We start from the raw sequence: 16,677 nt of genomic DNA, 5'->3' as shown, positions 1-16,677 counted from the left end.
GAAATCGGACAAGTTCTTCTTTCAAAGTAGTATTACGTATCAATCAGTGGCGCCGGAACCAAGGAGCTCAGGCCCTGTTAGACCCCCAAAATTTTCATTGGAGGCTGGGCTCTTCCCCGAATGATCGTTCCATATTTTAATTGATTTTCAGATAGGACTACTGTTAATAGTTTCAAAACTCAGCCCAAGGCTTTGTGTTTACTTAAAAAATGACCTACTACATATACCGCATAATCTATCCTATATTATTTGATACGCCTATATGTATAGCCATGGGAAGTAAGTTAACTTGTTTATAATCCCTCATTTGTGTTAATTATAAGATTATTTAACTCCCCTGACAGTTATCTACTGATCGGTGCCTCTGCCGGTATATTTTTTCTGGTATTGTGCTGTTTACTGTGAGTACAAGTGTCCAAAGACTCCCTTTTGTCATTTCGTCAGCCAGCGTTTGTCCTCACTCCTGTACAAAAACACACTTTGTGATTTGTTCTTTTAACAGTTGAGGGCAACTTCATGCTGCTGTTCTAGCTACTCTACCATGCGTAATTAATCTTGGAGCACGCGTTAGTTGGGTTGCCTATCTCGCGGACTTTGTACATCAAGAATTTCTGTGGCATTTCAATTTCTATATTTTCCACGATTTCCTCTATATACGTTCTCTGATCAGTACATTCATTATATATATTCGTCAACCGTTCATCTCAACGAGTTGTTTGATAGGTCACACGGTAAAAAAAAAAAAAAAAAAAAGTTCAACAGATTTTGAGTTACTAATTAGGGAAAACTAGTCGTGGTGGTAATTTGAGCTCATTTACTCACTCCGAGTAGCTCTTTCTTTGTAGCTATATAAAACCGATTAGTCACCCTTCAGGGTTCAAGCCCTCTAGCCATGACAAGCTCCGGGTAATCAGAGAGAAGAAGGCTACGGCTGGATGTTTGTCAGAGCTTGGTTTTATTTTTTTCGGCTATGTGTGTGTGAGAGTCACGTAATTCAAAGTCCTGGCAAGATGGTGCTGCCAGGACTTGGGCTTTGTTTTTAAAGTGTAAGGGCCACGTAACTGACACTGTCTCACGATCACTGTACGGCGTGGTAGTAACGGATTTGCAAAGAATTGGTCCACAGCGGAACCGGTACGAAAATAAACTTTAAGTAAACCTCGACCAACTTGTTTTAAATCCAGTACGTCTGCAACACCATGTGCATGTAGTAAACGACCCAATTTCATAGGATGTTGTCGACCGATATTACCAGAATCCGTGATATGAACAATGTAAGTTCCTGAAGGATGATCTGCATAGACATTTGTAGTAACAGTAGGTTCAGTAGTTGAAAGATTTTCAGCAGAATCAATCACCATTGCTGTAGAAGAAGTAGACTTAGGCGTGGTCAAAGGGGCCTGGATAGGCGCAGAGCCATCAGAAGTCACCGCCATAAAGGCGGAAAACAATAGTATAGAGAAAAGATAGGAACACTACATAAAAATCTTATACAAAGTCAAAAGTTTGGCATTCACCGTATCGCTATCAGTAAAGACGTAAGATGTGAACACAGACACAGCAAACCGAACACTTCCAGTTAGTCTCAGACAGCACTATCTTATGTTATTATCTTATTATTATGTCAGTCGAACTAAATGTTCAACCAAAGAGCCACATGCCACCAGGAACAAGCAGTGTTGCTAACTAACATCTGGCTCATTTTCACAGGTTACCACACCCAGACATATCTATATTTTAAAAAAAAAATTCTGCAACGATATGTCACACTTAGTTTTCTCAATCGAACTTACTGATTACAAATAGCAATTCACCAAATTTAATACATAATAAAATATATTACTTTAATAATTTTTGTTCTTTTTATTACATAATCATTCTTTTCGTTTTATTTTTAATCTTTTCATATTTTTTTTCTTCTTTTAGCACCTGACTGCATAATTTCAAGGAAATTCTGTAGCAGCTCCATTGCTAGTACACATTACAGTCTCTCCGTAAACCTCTACCAACTGCCAATGAATTTCAGCCGCCCACAGAAATCAAATAACTCATCGGACTTTTTCGCGAGACCAGTTTAGCAAACCAGTCGCCATTTGTGTTTGCCCAGAACTAATGCCCTAGGTGGTGAGTGGCTGAAACTACGCACAGTTGCCAACTCCATTTATTAAAATTATCGCACACTTCTTATTCCTCTATAATAGACGAAACTTCAGAAATATCGGCCTTGTAACAGTTTCTGGTCCTCCCTCGTATTAGTTTTATACACAAGAATACTTAAGTCACTTTGTTGATGTTTCTAAATCCAGCCCAAAATAAAACTGATTATTGATTACCAATTGTAATATTTTATACTTACCAATTTGACTCTTTGATTCGGTTATTTCTGTCTCTAAGGAAACTTTTTTATCCAGGCGTTCTAATTCTTCTTCCTTCATCTGCTCTAGACATTCCCTCTGAGTTTCTATTTTCATAGTAATAGACTCATGTTGCTCATTTAATAACTTTTTCTTCTTTTCTATTTCCGATTTTGTAGCTTCATAGTCAACAACAGAGCTAGGAGAGATTCATAGTGTTATGAAATCTGTATAAACCGACTTTCTGTAGAAAAAAAATGGCAATGAAAAAATTTAGGTTATAGGTTTTTTTTTTTTTTTTGCGTGTATTGAAAGAAACTGCTCCAACCATGAAAATAGTAAATACTGTGACTCTTAATAACACTAAAAATAAATGGTACGGGCCGCCGCACTAAACTTTATCGCTCCAATCCCTTAAACTAAATTGTGTTATGATGCAGTTATTAATGGAACATTTTCTTGTGAAATACGAAGAAAAATAAACTAGTCTTTTTATGATTTTTATAAGAAATGACTTATACCATATATTAGGGTTATTAAGAAAATATTTGTTTATAAATCATGAATAAAGCCGCATCAGTCTTTTTTTTAGATAAGTGTTACACACACACACACACATACACACGCAAAACAAAAAAAAAAAACTCGTCCAAGAGTACCTATTGTAGATATTTTCATAGAAGTGATTTACGAATCATTACAGGATTATTCATAAAATATTTTATGAAAATCGTCCGAAAAAAATACCTGCAAGAATAAACTAATTCTTCCGGGTTTTACATAAGAAATACCTTAACCTGTATTGTAGTTATTAACCCCCTTGCGTTCCAGGTGTCATTTTCCTATGTGCATGCTGTAATACCAGGTTTTCATTTACTGTTACAAGACTGTCTAGACCTTTATATAGGGCATAGCTATTGTGCAAGCGCGAGGATAGCACTCACATTATTAATTTAAAAAAAAAAGTATTTGCATTGTTGAATATTTGGTCTGAAAAATGGAAATTTTGATATTTCGAAGGGATTTTATGCTGCTTCAGGTTGGCAGCACTAACCGAACATCAAAGACAAAGTCTTTTATTTATTTCTTTTTTCGATCTCGAAGTACGATAGAAATTTCTTTTTTCTTTTCTGTCAGTAAGGTGATGTCACCTAAGAAGAAACAGTACAGCTGAATAACTCGTGTCTTGCATCCACTAAAAAATGTCATCATCTCCAGGATTAATACGATTCTTAATAAAGAATACATTTTCATGGCTCCCCCCATGGATGTCACTGGTATTTTGCAACGCATTATTATATGGCATCTACATGGATGCCACTGGTATTTTGCAACGCATTATTATATGACATTTACATGGATGTCACTGGTATTTTGCAACGCATTATTATATAGCATCTACATGGATATCACTGGTATTTTGCAACGCATTATTATATGACATTTACATGGATGTCACTGGTATTTTGCAACGCATTATTATATAGCATCTACATGGATATCACTGGTATTTTGCAACGCATTATTATATGGCATTTACATGAAGGTCACTGGTATTTTGCAACGCATTATTATATGGCATCTACTTGGTTGTTACTGGTATTTTGCAACGCATTATTATATGGCATCTACATGGATTTCACTGGTATTTTGCAACGCATTATAATATGACATCTACATGGATGTCACTGGTATTTTGCAACGCATTCTTATATGGCATTTACATGGATGTCACTGGTATTTTGCAACGCATTATTATATGGCATCTACATGGATGCCACTGGTATTTTGCAACGCATTATTATATGGCATCTACATGGATGTCACTGATATTTTGCAACGCATTATTATATGGCATTTACATGGATGTCACTGGTATTTTGCAACGCATTATTATATGGCATCTACATGAATGTCACTGGTATTTTGCAACGCATTATTATATGGCATCTACACGGATGTCACTGGTATTTGGCAACGCATTATTATATGGCATCTACATGGATATCACTGGTATTTTGCAACGCATTCTTATATGGCATTTACATGGATGTCACTGGTATTTTGCAACGCATTATTATATGGCATCTACATGGATGTCACTGGAACACCAGGGGTGTTCATGAAATATGAACTAAATCGCCTGAGTCATATTTGAGAAAATTATTCGAAACTATTCATTTCCAAGGGAATCTCTCGCGGTTTCTTTTAGGACAAATGAATTATGCCATATTGTCACATTAATAATGAAATTTTATTTATGAAAATATCAACAAAATCACCTGAGTCACTTTTGAGAACATCATCCGAAAAAAAAAACTCACTTCTCGTACATTTTCCTCTGAAAAATAACTTATATCACAGTATATTGTTAGTGAGATAAACTTAATGTACTGTACGTGTTGTATACAACAGTAATGTAAACAATATTAGTATGGCACGTAAATTAAAAATCAACTTACCTTCGAATTTTTTCTATCTCAGTCTGAAGATTTGAAATTTCGTTCTGTCTTTTATTAACTGCTGTCTGTGCATTTCTCTTCTCTTCAAGCCTTCGAGAGTACGCCTCTGTCTTTTCCTTATGAATTCTTTTCAATTCTTCCAATCGCTTTTTATCTTCCTGCATTGCGGTTTTCTTTACTGAAATTTCTTCAGATAGCTGGCTATATAATCATCAGACGAAGGATAAACTATATTAATTATGTAAGAATTACCGAATCATTTTTTAAATCTAGTTCCTATTTCGAGCTAAAAGGCTCGATAATAAAATGCAATTTGTATTAATAGAAAACACGGCATTGTTATTTTAGTACAACCCGCTAGTCCTTTTGACTTTTATTTTACTTGTTCTAACAATGCTACTTACCGCATTATTATAGATTCAGGCATATTCTAGTTATATGGAATTATGAATTCATAAAACTACTGTATTCGCACTGTAAATTAATAACATTGTTACTAGAATTTACGAACCAATAATACTGAATATAATTAAATTTTAATTTCTATAATGCCATGAAAGTATGAAATGAAGTGTTTACGTTATGCGTCCCACGATTATGGCCTGTAGGCTAGAGGAGGATGTTTAATAGCTGTAAATGATTATGAAATAATTGGTGAACTGAAAACGGGAGAACCTCGAAAAAAGCCACAAATACGATGTTATCCAAAACAAGCCCATATGGCCTGAGAACGAACAGAAGACCCCTCTCGCCATAGATGAACGATCGTCCACTAAGCCACGATGTTTCTCTATAAAGCAAATACAAAAATTTGTGAGGAGTTTAAAATACAGAAATTTACCACTGAATATATATATACATATATATATATATATATATATATATATATATATATATATATATATATATATATATATATATATATATATATATATATATATATATATATATATATATATATATATCGAGTTGAACTCGATTAAACCCGTAAGTAAATCATTGAATTAGAATATCTTGCGCAGCTATTACATACCTCCTAAATTCAATCTTTATCTAATCACAACACATTCTACTTCACAACTTCACAATGAAGAAATCTACTTACCAACCAAAAATTCTGAGTATATTTCGCGTTGCGAGTGACACGACTTACCTCCTTAATTATCTTTAACTAATTATTATCTGTATTTGGTGACATGCGCTGTGATACTTACTTCCTGCACTATTACTTCTGCAGAGTAATTAATACCTCTTCTATAGTTTAAATGGAATTTTCTTTTATTCAATACGTATATTTTATTCCTCTGTTGTCAAACTCCATATCATTCATTTCGCAAATAGAATAAATTTGTATAAACATGAAAACTGTTTGTTTTTTTTAAACTAAGTTTACTCTCAAAACCCGCCAGATTATTAGGCGCAAACATTATTAGTATTTTCTTAATCATGAACTTCAAAAGTAGTTAAATCTAGTAATTGAGTCACTGGAATAGGGATATATAATTAAAATCGCAAGATCCGTTGCCGAGTAAATTGTCTAAATGTAACCTATACCACTTCCAAACTCTCTCTCTTTTTTAAAAAATTATTATTACAGAAACGAATTATATTATTAGATTTTGAGCATAATATACATTTGTGGCAAGTATGAATATCATTGTCACTAGTTTCCAGCCGGAAAAGAACAACACTTTTTTTAAAATTCTTCCACAGAAACGAATTATGCTAATTTGTAGAGTTGCAAATCAAGAATTTATTTATTAATTATGGATACAACCATTCAAGTAGTTTACTTTACAAAATAGTAAAACAAAACACATTCATGTCAGTAAACTATCCTTTCTGATGTTTTGTGACAAAAATCCCACATTATAAAGTTATTAATGAAATATTGTTTATTAAGTATGAACAGAATTATCTGAGCAGTTTTACTGAAAATCTTCTATGGCAAATATACAACTTCCAGATAACTATTCCCTCAGGAGTTTTCGAGAAAAAAATTGTTGGTTCGTGCCCGGTCTGTTACAATGACTAATGTCGAGTCGTTGTATAAATACAAATATTTTAATTCTAAACTATACATAAAAATGTTAACGCTATTTTCCAAAAAAAAAAATCACCTTCCAGCACAGTCCTCTCACACGAGCTCCTCCGTGGCGTAGCGGTTAGCGTATGCGCCTTTGGCGTGGGAGGCCCGGGTTCGATTCCCGGCCCGATCTCATGTGTTTCGGATTCCACGTTCCGTCTCATAGCCTCGCTGCTGAACGGGACGTTAAACTCAAAATCAACTCAACTCAACTCAAAGTACCCTCACTTTTGAGAGAAGGGCTAGAAGACCTAAAACCTCTTTTAAGAATCTCATAAATACCTTAAAACGTGGCGTTAATACACTGAACATGTATGCATACTAGAGTCACCACTTGTTCCGAATTTTAAGAACACGGCGGGATATCCCGAATTTTAACATTTTCAGCGTCCCGATTTACGCCTAAAAAGAACGCATTATATAGCGGAATGCCAAATTATACAATATACTTACAATATATTCTCAGTGACATTTGTAATTTCGACCCATGATGTGTACTAATGACTGTCAAAAAATCAATATAGTTCTATCGGTAAATTTTTTTCATATTGTCGGCAATGAAGTCATCACCAATGATGTAATTCTTTGACAGGATCAATGGTTCATAACTTCTGTTCAACCAACGTCAACAATCTGACGCTACAACTTTTCTGTTTCGTGTGTTTCTGGTTTTTCATAGCAATTTTCATTCATGACTATATGCTTCTCTTTCCATTATTCGTACTAAATTGTTCCATGTAAATATTTGTGTTATAAGAAAATGAGGATTTTCACTTAGACTCACCGAAAGATAGCAGCAGTAACACATACTGATGAACGAAAGGATGATCAATGAATAGACCGAAAGAGATTCAGCATGTATGGGCCATGAAATGTGTAAATCAGCTGAAATCTTGAATCTATAACACCAATACTTATTTCACTCCTATTTTCGCTCAAAAGCAGCAGCTGAGAGACTACGCACTATGCTGACTGAGATCTAACAACTCTTATGAATGAGAAATGAAACGAAATCATTCAGTTTTACGTCCCCAATTATACAATGTAGGCCAACGAAGACGGTGATGATAAAAAATGAATAAAATGTCGAAATGAAGAATGTGGGAGGAAACAGGGATAATCTCGAGAGAAGCCGGTCACTGTCCACCACTAATCCCATTTGGCGTAAGCTGCAATCGAACCAGGGACTCCTACGCTCCAGAAGTGAACGCTCTACCACTAAGCCTAAGCCACCGCATCCTTTACAATAATAATAATAGAGATGACAGACAACCCATTGGTGAGAAGGATCCTTTTAGGACTGTTCGAGTATAGGGCCAATTATGTTTCATTTTAAATCTATTTCTGAAGTTTTACTGTTTGTTTTACCATTAAGACTCGAAGAAACAAGTCAATAATTGCCGATAGATTTGAAAATAAAAGTATAAGTACAATTGCTGCCCACCCTCTTCATAGCCCGTGACGCATACCCCAAAATCCTTCTGGCATGTATCTCCAAAAACCAATGCCTGTTTTTAAACTTAAGACCAGTATCCAGAGTTATAAAATAACGACTAAAAATTAACAATTAAGTATATATTCAATGAACTCTTAATTCAATCGATTAAATATTTTTAAGATGTAATTCTTAATTGATAGCCGTTAAGAACTGCTTAACGATATCAAAAATAACTCTCTTTTTATATTCAGTGATGCCATTCAAATAATTTAATAACCAGTTCTATAATACTGGTAGTACTAATACTGTATAGTAAGTTGACTTAGCATTAATATATTTATTATGATTATTATTAATTATTCCAATGTTATTAATAATTGTGACCAGGATTGAGTCATATAGCATCTGGATATTAATATTTTGTATATTAATTTTCAAATTAGTGCTAGAGAACTAATTTTTTCTTGCAAGTACTGCTATGGATCTAGAGGTGAAGAGACACTCTTGGCAAGTGGTTCCGGGAACCTGAAAATTTTTAACAACCGGCTCGGGCAAACCGTTGAATGTCACCACTGCCCATAGTATATATTACAATGACTACCCTGACAGTGGAAAATTATATTTCTACATAAATCAGTCTCTGGTGGACAGCGCCAACGTAGTTTGCAGTGAGGTTTTTTTGTTGTGCACACCAGTGCTTGCAGGTTAATCCTCGTTAAGGTGCTGTCGGTACCATGATTGTAAATTCATAACTAACGGACGCTCTTCTATGTACTGAGAGGAAGAGATGTCTCAAACTTCTATGCTGGAGTGAAGATCACTGGATACTTCGCTTTATCAAACACTCTTCAAATATAAAATTGTTTTGTATGGTCATAATACTGGCGTCGTTAAACCGCTATGAGGTCTAAAGGGGTGACGGTTTATTCTCTGCACTTCTTTGTCTGTCTCTGAATCAGTCATCTTTTCTTCAGATTATACTCATTTAGATTCTTGGTAAAGAACAGTAGGACAGAACGATTTGATTCTCGAGAAATTTGGATAGTTATTGTATTGATGTCTTTCAACATAAGCGAAAAGGAAAGGAGAACACCAAATTATATGACCTCGAGAGGACACTTTATGAGAAATAATGTTATTTATTGTGATTCTTAACTTGGAAAAATTCAAGTCAGCAGTTTAAATTATTGACACCATAGAACTTATCACTTCTCAGTTGATCGTGACTTAATATTTGTTAAATCTTGCACTTAACAATACTCATGTTTTCTCATAAATTGGACACACAGCAGCATCTTCCAGTTTAGATAGAACCTGGGCCCTGTGAAGTCGTATGATAGTTATTTATTTCTGTGTTGATTTTTAGGTTGTTATTGTCATTTTCATAATGAGAAGAATATTGTATTTCCGATAATTCTCTTACCGTAAACAGAAGCTCGTATCTACTAGGTCCTCAGCTAACTTTTCTCCTTGACGTAGAAGTGAACCATATTAATACTCTCCAATTAGTATTTTCTTCCTTCTGTGTTTACTTTTTATCACATGCGTTACAACACAATATCTTCTCAAACAATATCGAAACAGTTTGTTTTTCCCTTTGTACATAAAAATTTTGCTAAAATACTTCGCTTTATAATACTTGTGTTAAATTTTGACACATGTCTGGTAATACTTCAACACTATTGAAGTTTGGAGCAAATTGTTAAAATGACAGTTGTTGAGTCAGTTATCTGACATGCTCTTTACGAGCTGCAAACAGAGAACAAGTCATACAACATCGAAAACAAATGACGGCAGTTCTACTAATGTAAATTTTTATTGTCAGAAAATTCATACTCCATCAAAATTACAGAAGATACAATACGTTGTTTGTTATTTCATAGAAATGTTAAATATACAGTATGAAGCTTCATTCATAGCTGAAACAATGAACTAATACAAATTCTCAGAGTCAGTTGCTTATATATTTATGATATATATGCAAGCAAATGTAAACACTAAAAATTACAGTATATTTGTATATGTATTTGTATCGTATCTGATACACAGGATTTTGAGGTGTCTGCGGTAGCTTAGTTCAGTCATTGTTCTTTGCAAATAAAACGTTTGGCTAATTTCTGACGAATAGTACGGTTATCAATATTAATACTTTAATGGTTTTCGTTCACCATGCGAGCTGGCGTCTTAATAATAATACAATAACATGTAAAGAGTTACAATAACATCCTTAATGAAGACCGTGGTGTTGTTCCAATTTCTAGTTTATTGTTCCCCCGTTCAATCACCTACTTCTTTAACACCGCTGTGGTACTATTTTCACACCGCTCAACACTGGGCCTGTGTTAACCGCATAATCAGACCCTTGTCGAAATAGCGTGCAAAAATGGTAGGTAGTCATGATCGGACAACTGGCCTGTGTTAAAATTTAGACGTATTAACATCATTACTTTTTACTGTTTCATTGTATCGATATTGTTCTTCTCCCGCTACAGTCCATTGATTTCCCACAATTCCTGTTAACTTTCTTCGTTCTTCATCATATTCACATCTCGAAAATCTCTCCACGTTTCTCTCGCTTTTCTGTAATGTTCACGTTTCTGTTTCACATAGTTCGATACTTGACACGAGGTTAGATGAGCGTTTTGCAAACATCTTATTCAGTGACCGCCAAAATACTTTCCTTTTCCCTTTTCCTTAAATCGTCTTTCTCCATTCTTAATCTTGGTTTAACTTCCAGGTTATATTTTAAATCTTTGTTAATAATTGTATCTATAACCAGAGGATTAGTTACATTTTCTATTTTTACCTTTCAACTGTTACATTTGTCACAGTTTATTTTGTTCCGTTTACCATTGCTTTCGCTACTTTATTATCAATCCAGTTCTTCGTGGCTTCTCCTCAATTTTTGTAACATAGTTTTCTTTATTGATTTAGGTTCCGCAATGAGAACAATTGCATCTGCAAATCAAATACACACAACTCTTATATCTCGTAGCGAAATGTCATCTTCTTCGAAGAAACCCCTCTTTATATTTTTACTTATTGTAAATATACAGTGTATTGAATAAAGATAGAGTCATTCCATACAATTCATATTTGTTGTTTCTGATACAATTAATATATTAGTTTAATTGATTTTCAGCCCAACTTTCCTTACTATTCTCATAAACATTTTCCAGTTCACCCGGTGGAAAATCTAAGTCAACTAACATACAGAACTGTTTACTTCTTTTCGTAAGATTTTGTCGATATGCATTTACCATTCCTCATCACTTAAAATACTGAAGAGTCTAGTACCTGGCATGTGTCATGTCTGTGCTGTAATCCAGGATTAGAGTCTTGTAACAGTACATGTTTTTATCTACATACACAGTGTAACCTCGATTTCACGTTCCAATATTTAAGGAATTTTCGCATTTAACGAAATATTAATTTGTTCGCGAAAATTAACGCTATATACATAATGCATTTAGATCCGCATTAAAAAAATGTCACATTCGAAAATTTCCCATAATTTATGGGGAAAATGCGGAAGAAACATAATTACTAAATATAAATTGTCTTGCTTGTACTTGCGTTTATTTCAGTTAGTGTTTATATGTTTCATTAATTATATGATCCTTGAGTTCTCTATTTGCAATACCCTATGTAAGTTTATCCATATTTGCGTTATTTATCTGAGTTCAAAAGCGTTTGTAGTTAGCAATTCTTTTTCTTCAATCAGCTTGATTATTTTTGCTCAGAATTTCAGTGTGGTACCTTTTAGCTTGCAAAGGTGACAGCACTGATAGTTTACGTACATATTTTTAAAATAGGTTAGTTTCAATGGTTTCTAATTTAAAACCTATTTGAAGCAAGATCCTTTCTATTTATTTATAAAGCCTATATTAATTAATTTTCTAATCTTTTAAAATGAACAGTCCTTAAAAATACAAATCAAAATCATTCAGACCTACCGCTTTAGAAAAGGAAAATGTATTAAAATATTAAAATCCTAAAATAAACATGTTAGTAGTATATTATATATGGGGTGAACCATGTAGTTTGATACGCCTTTGTAAAATTAAAACTTAAAATATTACATTTGTTATTCAGTGCAAGCTCTCTCTCTCTCTCTCTATATATATATATATATATATATATATATATATATATATATGCACAGTCTCATCTCGAATTCCATAAAGCATGTTCTATCTTATGTGTCGACTCATTTCAAATGTTTAGCGGTAATCCCTGTCAAAATATTTATAATTCGCTTCCAAAAATGTTGACTTAAAACAAATCATTTTGTTTCATATTTTATTGGAAAATTGCTTCAAATACCTTTTCGTTATCGTTAACATTTATTCAATTAAAGTTAATTCTAGTCTCAAGAAACCTACGTATATACGCCATTAGTCAAGTAAAACCATTCTCTAACATTACCTCTGCTTCTGTTCTGCTTTGCAATGTTCTGATTTTAAATCTTCGATTTTCTTATTTAAGTCACCAAAAATCTTTCTGCAGTCTTCGTATGCTTTCTGCAAAGCAACGAGTTTATTTTCTTCAACGGCCACCTGAAACGGCAATAAAAGAGATATAGTAATTCGTAAATGAAACAGATGAAATAGTTGTCAACAATTGATTTAGGTAATGACAGGAAAGTTTCCACATTTTGTTTGATTAAAGAACAGATGAGTGAATAGGAGAGTTGTACAATATTTAAATTGTAGAATACACAGTATTTGTTGATTAAAGCAAATCCACATGATCTAGAGAAATTTGGAATTAAAATTTAGCAAATCGAAAAAAAAAATATTACATGCATTACCTTGAAAAAAAATAATAGACATAATAAAATAAATCATATTGAAAAGTAAAAAAATGTTTTCAAAAAAATTATTTCTTTTAAAAATCATATTTAAAGAAGTAATTTAAAAGAAAAGCATAATGAACGCTCTCATATACTATCACTTAATTTACGTGAAAATTATAAATTGGTTGTACAGTTTAAGCTATGTACAGTATAAGGGAGAGCTCTTTGTGCTCTTTTTAGGTATGCATTAATAGAATTTTTATACAAGTAATTTTCCTTAAAAAAGAAATATTACCCTTTATTTTAATGCGTTTTATTTTATTTTGTATGTTAAATTAAAGAAATCACATTCTTTTAAAGAAAAAATAATTTTATTTTATTTTTCTACTTTTCAAATTTTTTCAATTTCGTTTTTTAAAGAAACATGCTTTTAATTAATTTCTTCAAATGTGTTATGAAAAATCGTGATTTTAAGTGGTATGTCGTGCATCAAATACACCATTAACTTCTAATCTCTTCCCTGCCCTCCAGTAATTACTATCGTCCTTAAAAATAAAGGACGGCTGGCTACACCATCGCCAGGTACTTTAGTTTACTTTTAAAACTAGTAATATGTGTAGCAAATTAAACAGCAGATATATGTCCAGTGATTTAATTTCGTCTGTCACTGATATTCATTAGCGGATTGTACCGTTCAATGATCATGCAGCTGTTCTCTGCACTTACAAAATATCCTCTATGTGTTTCCTTGAGAGTTGATAGAACTCCTTAAAACATCAATAATCAATTATTTTATAATGCAGAAACAAAATCCTTATTTCGCAATAAATGAACATGTTGGCTACACCAACGTCAATATTATCCCACACTTAATGAATGGTACGTAAAATATGCAAAGCCTAAGATACATTTTTTTTTAATGGCAAGGTACAGAAAGGAAACACGAACAGCGTAAAACGTTAGCCTGTCTTTATAGAACCCTTCATGAGCTGTGGATCCTCGCAGCTTCCCGAAAAATATTGTCATTCATAAAACTACGTCAAGGATACAACAAATTAATGCTACTTCTGTACAGATCTAATCAGATTCTTACATCGTTTCCAAGCATTCCACGAGCTTTTGTTTATCATTATACGTACAAGTACGCTATAAGGTGCATGAGTCCCGGTATTGGGATTATTTGAATATGGAACTCCCAGTGTTATCGCAGGCCAAAAATAAGAGCTTAACAGCGTCCATTACGGAGGCTGAAATTCTACTTACGCTTACTCAGTGTAACAGTGTTTTTAGTTCTGAATGTGATGGATTAACATATGCTTTCTATCAAAAGTATTGGTACATTGTGGCAGTTGAAATCCTGTCTTTATATAATGAACTCTATAACACTGTTCACTTCCTTGAAAACGATGCTCATCTTATTTTTACTCCCAAGCCTTTAATGAAAAGGGTGTCATACAGTATCATCCAATAGCCTTGCTTAAGACTGATAAATTGTTTAACAAAATTCCAGTGCGACGACTATAATCCATCTTTCAAGATAAAATTAGCCTTTTCCACAAAGCGCTAAATAAGTACAACAATGTTTATTATACACTTACTCAGATTCGAGATATTGCGTGTTATTTTTTATTTGCTAAACAACCGGTTTCCATTTTCTCACTTGATTTCCAAAATGCATTTGATTTATTATTTCATGAATTTCTTTCTGCCGTACTCCGAACATATAATTTTCCAAAGTCTTTATAAACTTTATTAGTCATACCTATAGCATGGCCACTAACCGACTACAGATAAATGGCTATCTTACTTGTCTCGTTCCACTTCATGGAAGGGTGTACCAGAGCTGCTCACTATCCATGTTTCTGGCATCGCACAAGAACCCTTCTTATACAGGGTGTTTCAAAACAACATCGACAACGTTTGGGGGGTGATTCCTGACACCAAGATAAAACGAAAAGTATAGGCCAACCTGGGTCCACAAATACTTCCTTTTAGACTTATAGGCTGCCTAAAATATGAAGTTTAATGGTCCATAGCCGTAGTTGGGTCAAGACTTCATTTCGGAACTAATATGTGCGCTATCCAAAAAAAAACATGTTTCAGAATCCTAAGTAGTCACACAACAATTTTTATAGAGGCAGTTTGGCTACAGGCATATAATTTGAAGTGCTCACTGCCTCTATAAAAATTGTTGCGGAAGTACCGCAGGATTCTGAAACATGGATATTTGTACAGGGCACACAGTAGTTCCTAAATAAAGTCTTGACTCGACTACCGTAGATCTCATAGTATTGGAGCTATGGACCTTTAAAGTTCAGTTTTTAATGTTTTCGGCAGCCTATAACTCAAAAAGGAAGCATTTGTGTACCCAGGTTTGTCTATACTTTTCGCCTTGTCTTGGTGTCAAGACCAAACGTTGTCAGTGTTGTTTTGAAACAAGCTGTATAAATTAGCAGCGTATATACAGCCTCACTGTGCATGTCCATTAGAGACACAAGTAAAAGACGTCTTCATAAAAACCGGTAAGGAGTACCATAAAGGGGAGATTTTTTCGATTATTTTTTCAACATCTCGCATGGTTTGCAAGATTTGAGCCTAGTTCCAGTTGGAGTTTATAATTCATATATGATCAGTATTTTCTTTCTTCTTGCATGCAGTATGTAATAAGCAAATACATTACACACACAATTATAATGTCAATGATATATGGTGCCCATTGAGCAAAACACTCCAAACAATAAAGATTCATCTTAGCCTGGAGAAATGGTTATTACAGGGATGCAAATAACCACTCGCCCGGGTCGAGTGGTTCATCAGTGCCGGCGAGTATTTAATATCAAACCGAAGGTAAGTAAATGATTTCTATTGTGAGATGTGGGCTAGTAGCTTTTTTCTTGGGCTAGTAAAATTTTGTTTCTTATTTGCAATCCTGGGTTATCACCTACGTTTTTGATTATCATTTGGCCATTAAATAAACGCTTGAGGGATATGTAACCCCTGCATACCACAATGTTGTTTTGGAATGTATAACTCATAGGATATGATGCTTTACTTTAAAACAAACAAAAAAAAAAGATTCTACACTTCCAGTGTACTCCTAAAAATGTAATAAAGAAATAACGGCCACGTTGCTTTTAAATATTCAATTAGAACTGGACAATCTCCACAAAATTTGGAATCGATCAACTAAAACGGCACGTTTCTAGTACTTGTGGTGATCGAGATCTTATTGTCGAAAGGATTACAGACAAACATATAAACTTAGCATTTTAATATATAGACTAGCTGAACCTATGCTCTCTACACAGCGCATCATTCGCATATGAGCATAAATCTCCTTCTGATTCCTCACAATATCTGTACATGTCCCTTTACACACATAAGTGAAAGACGTATTGATTAAAAAAAGCCAAGGGGTATCATAAAGGGGAGACACTTTTCGATTATTTTTTCTCAATATCTCGCACCGTTTGCAAGATTTGATCCTACTTGCGGTTGGAGTTTCTAATTCATGTATGACCAGTGTTTTCTTTCTTCTT

The 16,677-nt window shown here is 33.8% G+C and overlaps 1 protein-coding gene across 1 annotated transcript in view; it reads right to left on the bottom strand.

The window, feature by feature from the left end:
• LOC145672601 (structural maintenance of chromosomes protein 6-like) overlaps positions 1-16,677 on the bottom strand; it is a 355,639-nt gene that overhangs the window by 196,254 nt on the left and 142,708 nt on the right. The window contains exons 10-12 of the mRNA XM_081741761.1: positions 12,769-12,899; positions 4,817-5,017; positions 2,357-2,553 (exon numbers count right to left, since the gene is read on the bottom strand). Coding sequence (XP_081597887.1) covers positions 2,357-2,553; positions 4,817-5,017; positions 12,769-12,899 — 529 coding nt within the window. The remainder of the gene's footprint in view (positions 1-2,356; positions 2,554-4,816; positions 5,018-12,768; positions 12,900-16,677) is intronic.

Source organism: Thermobia domestica, chromosome 16 (assembly GCF_964235325.1).
Source record: "Thermobia domestica chromosome 16, izTheDome1.hap1.1, whole genome shotgun sequence".
NCBI lineage: Eukaryota > Metazoa > Arthropoda > Insecta > Zygentoma > Lepismatidae > Thermobia > Thermobia domestica.
Note: the sequence above shows the minus strand (reverse complement) of the source record. Positions and strands in the feature narration are given on the sequence as shown.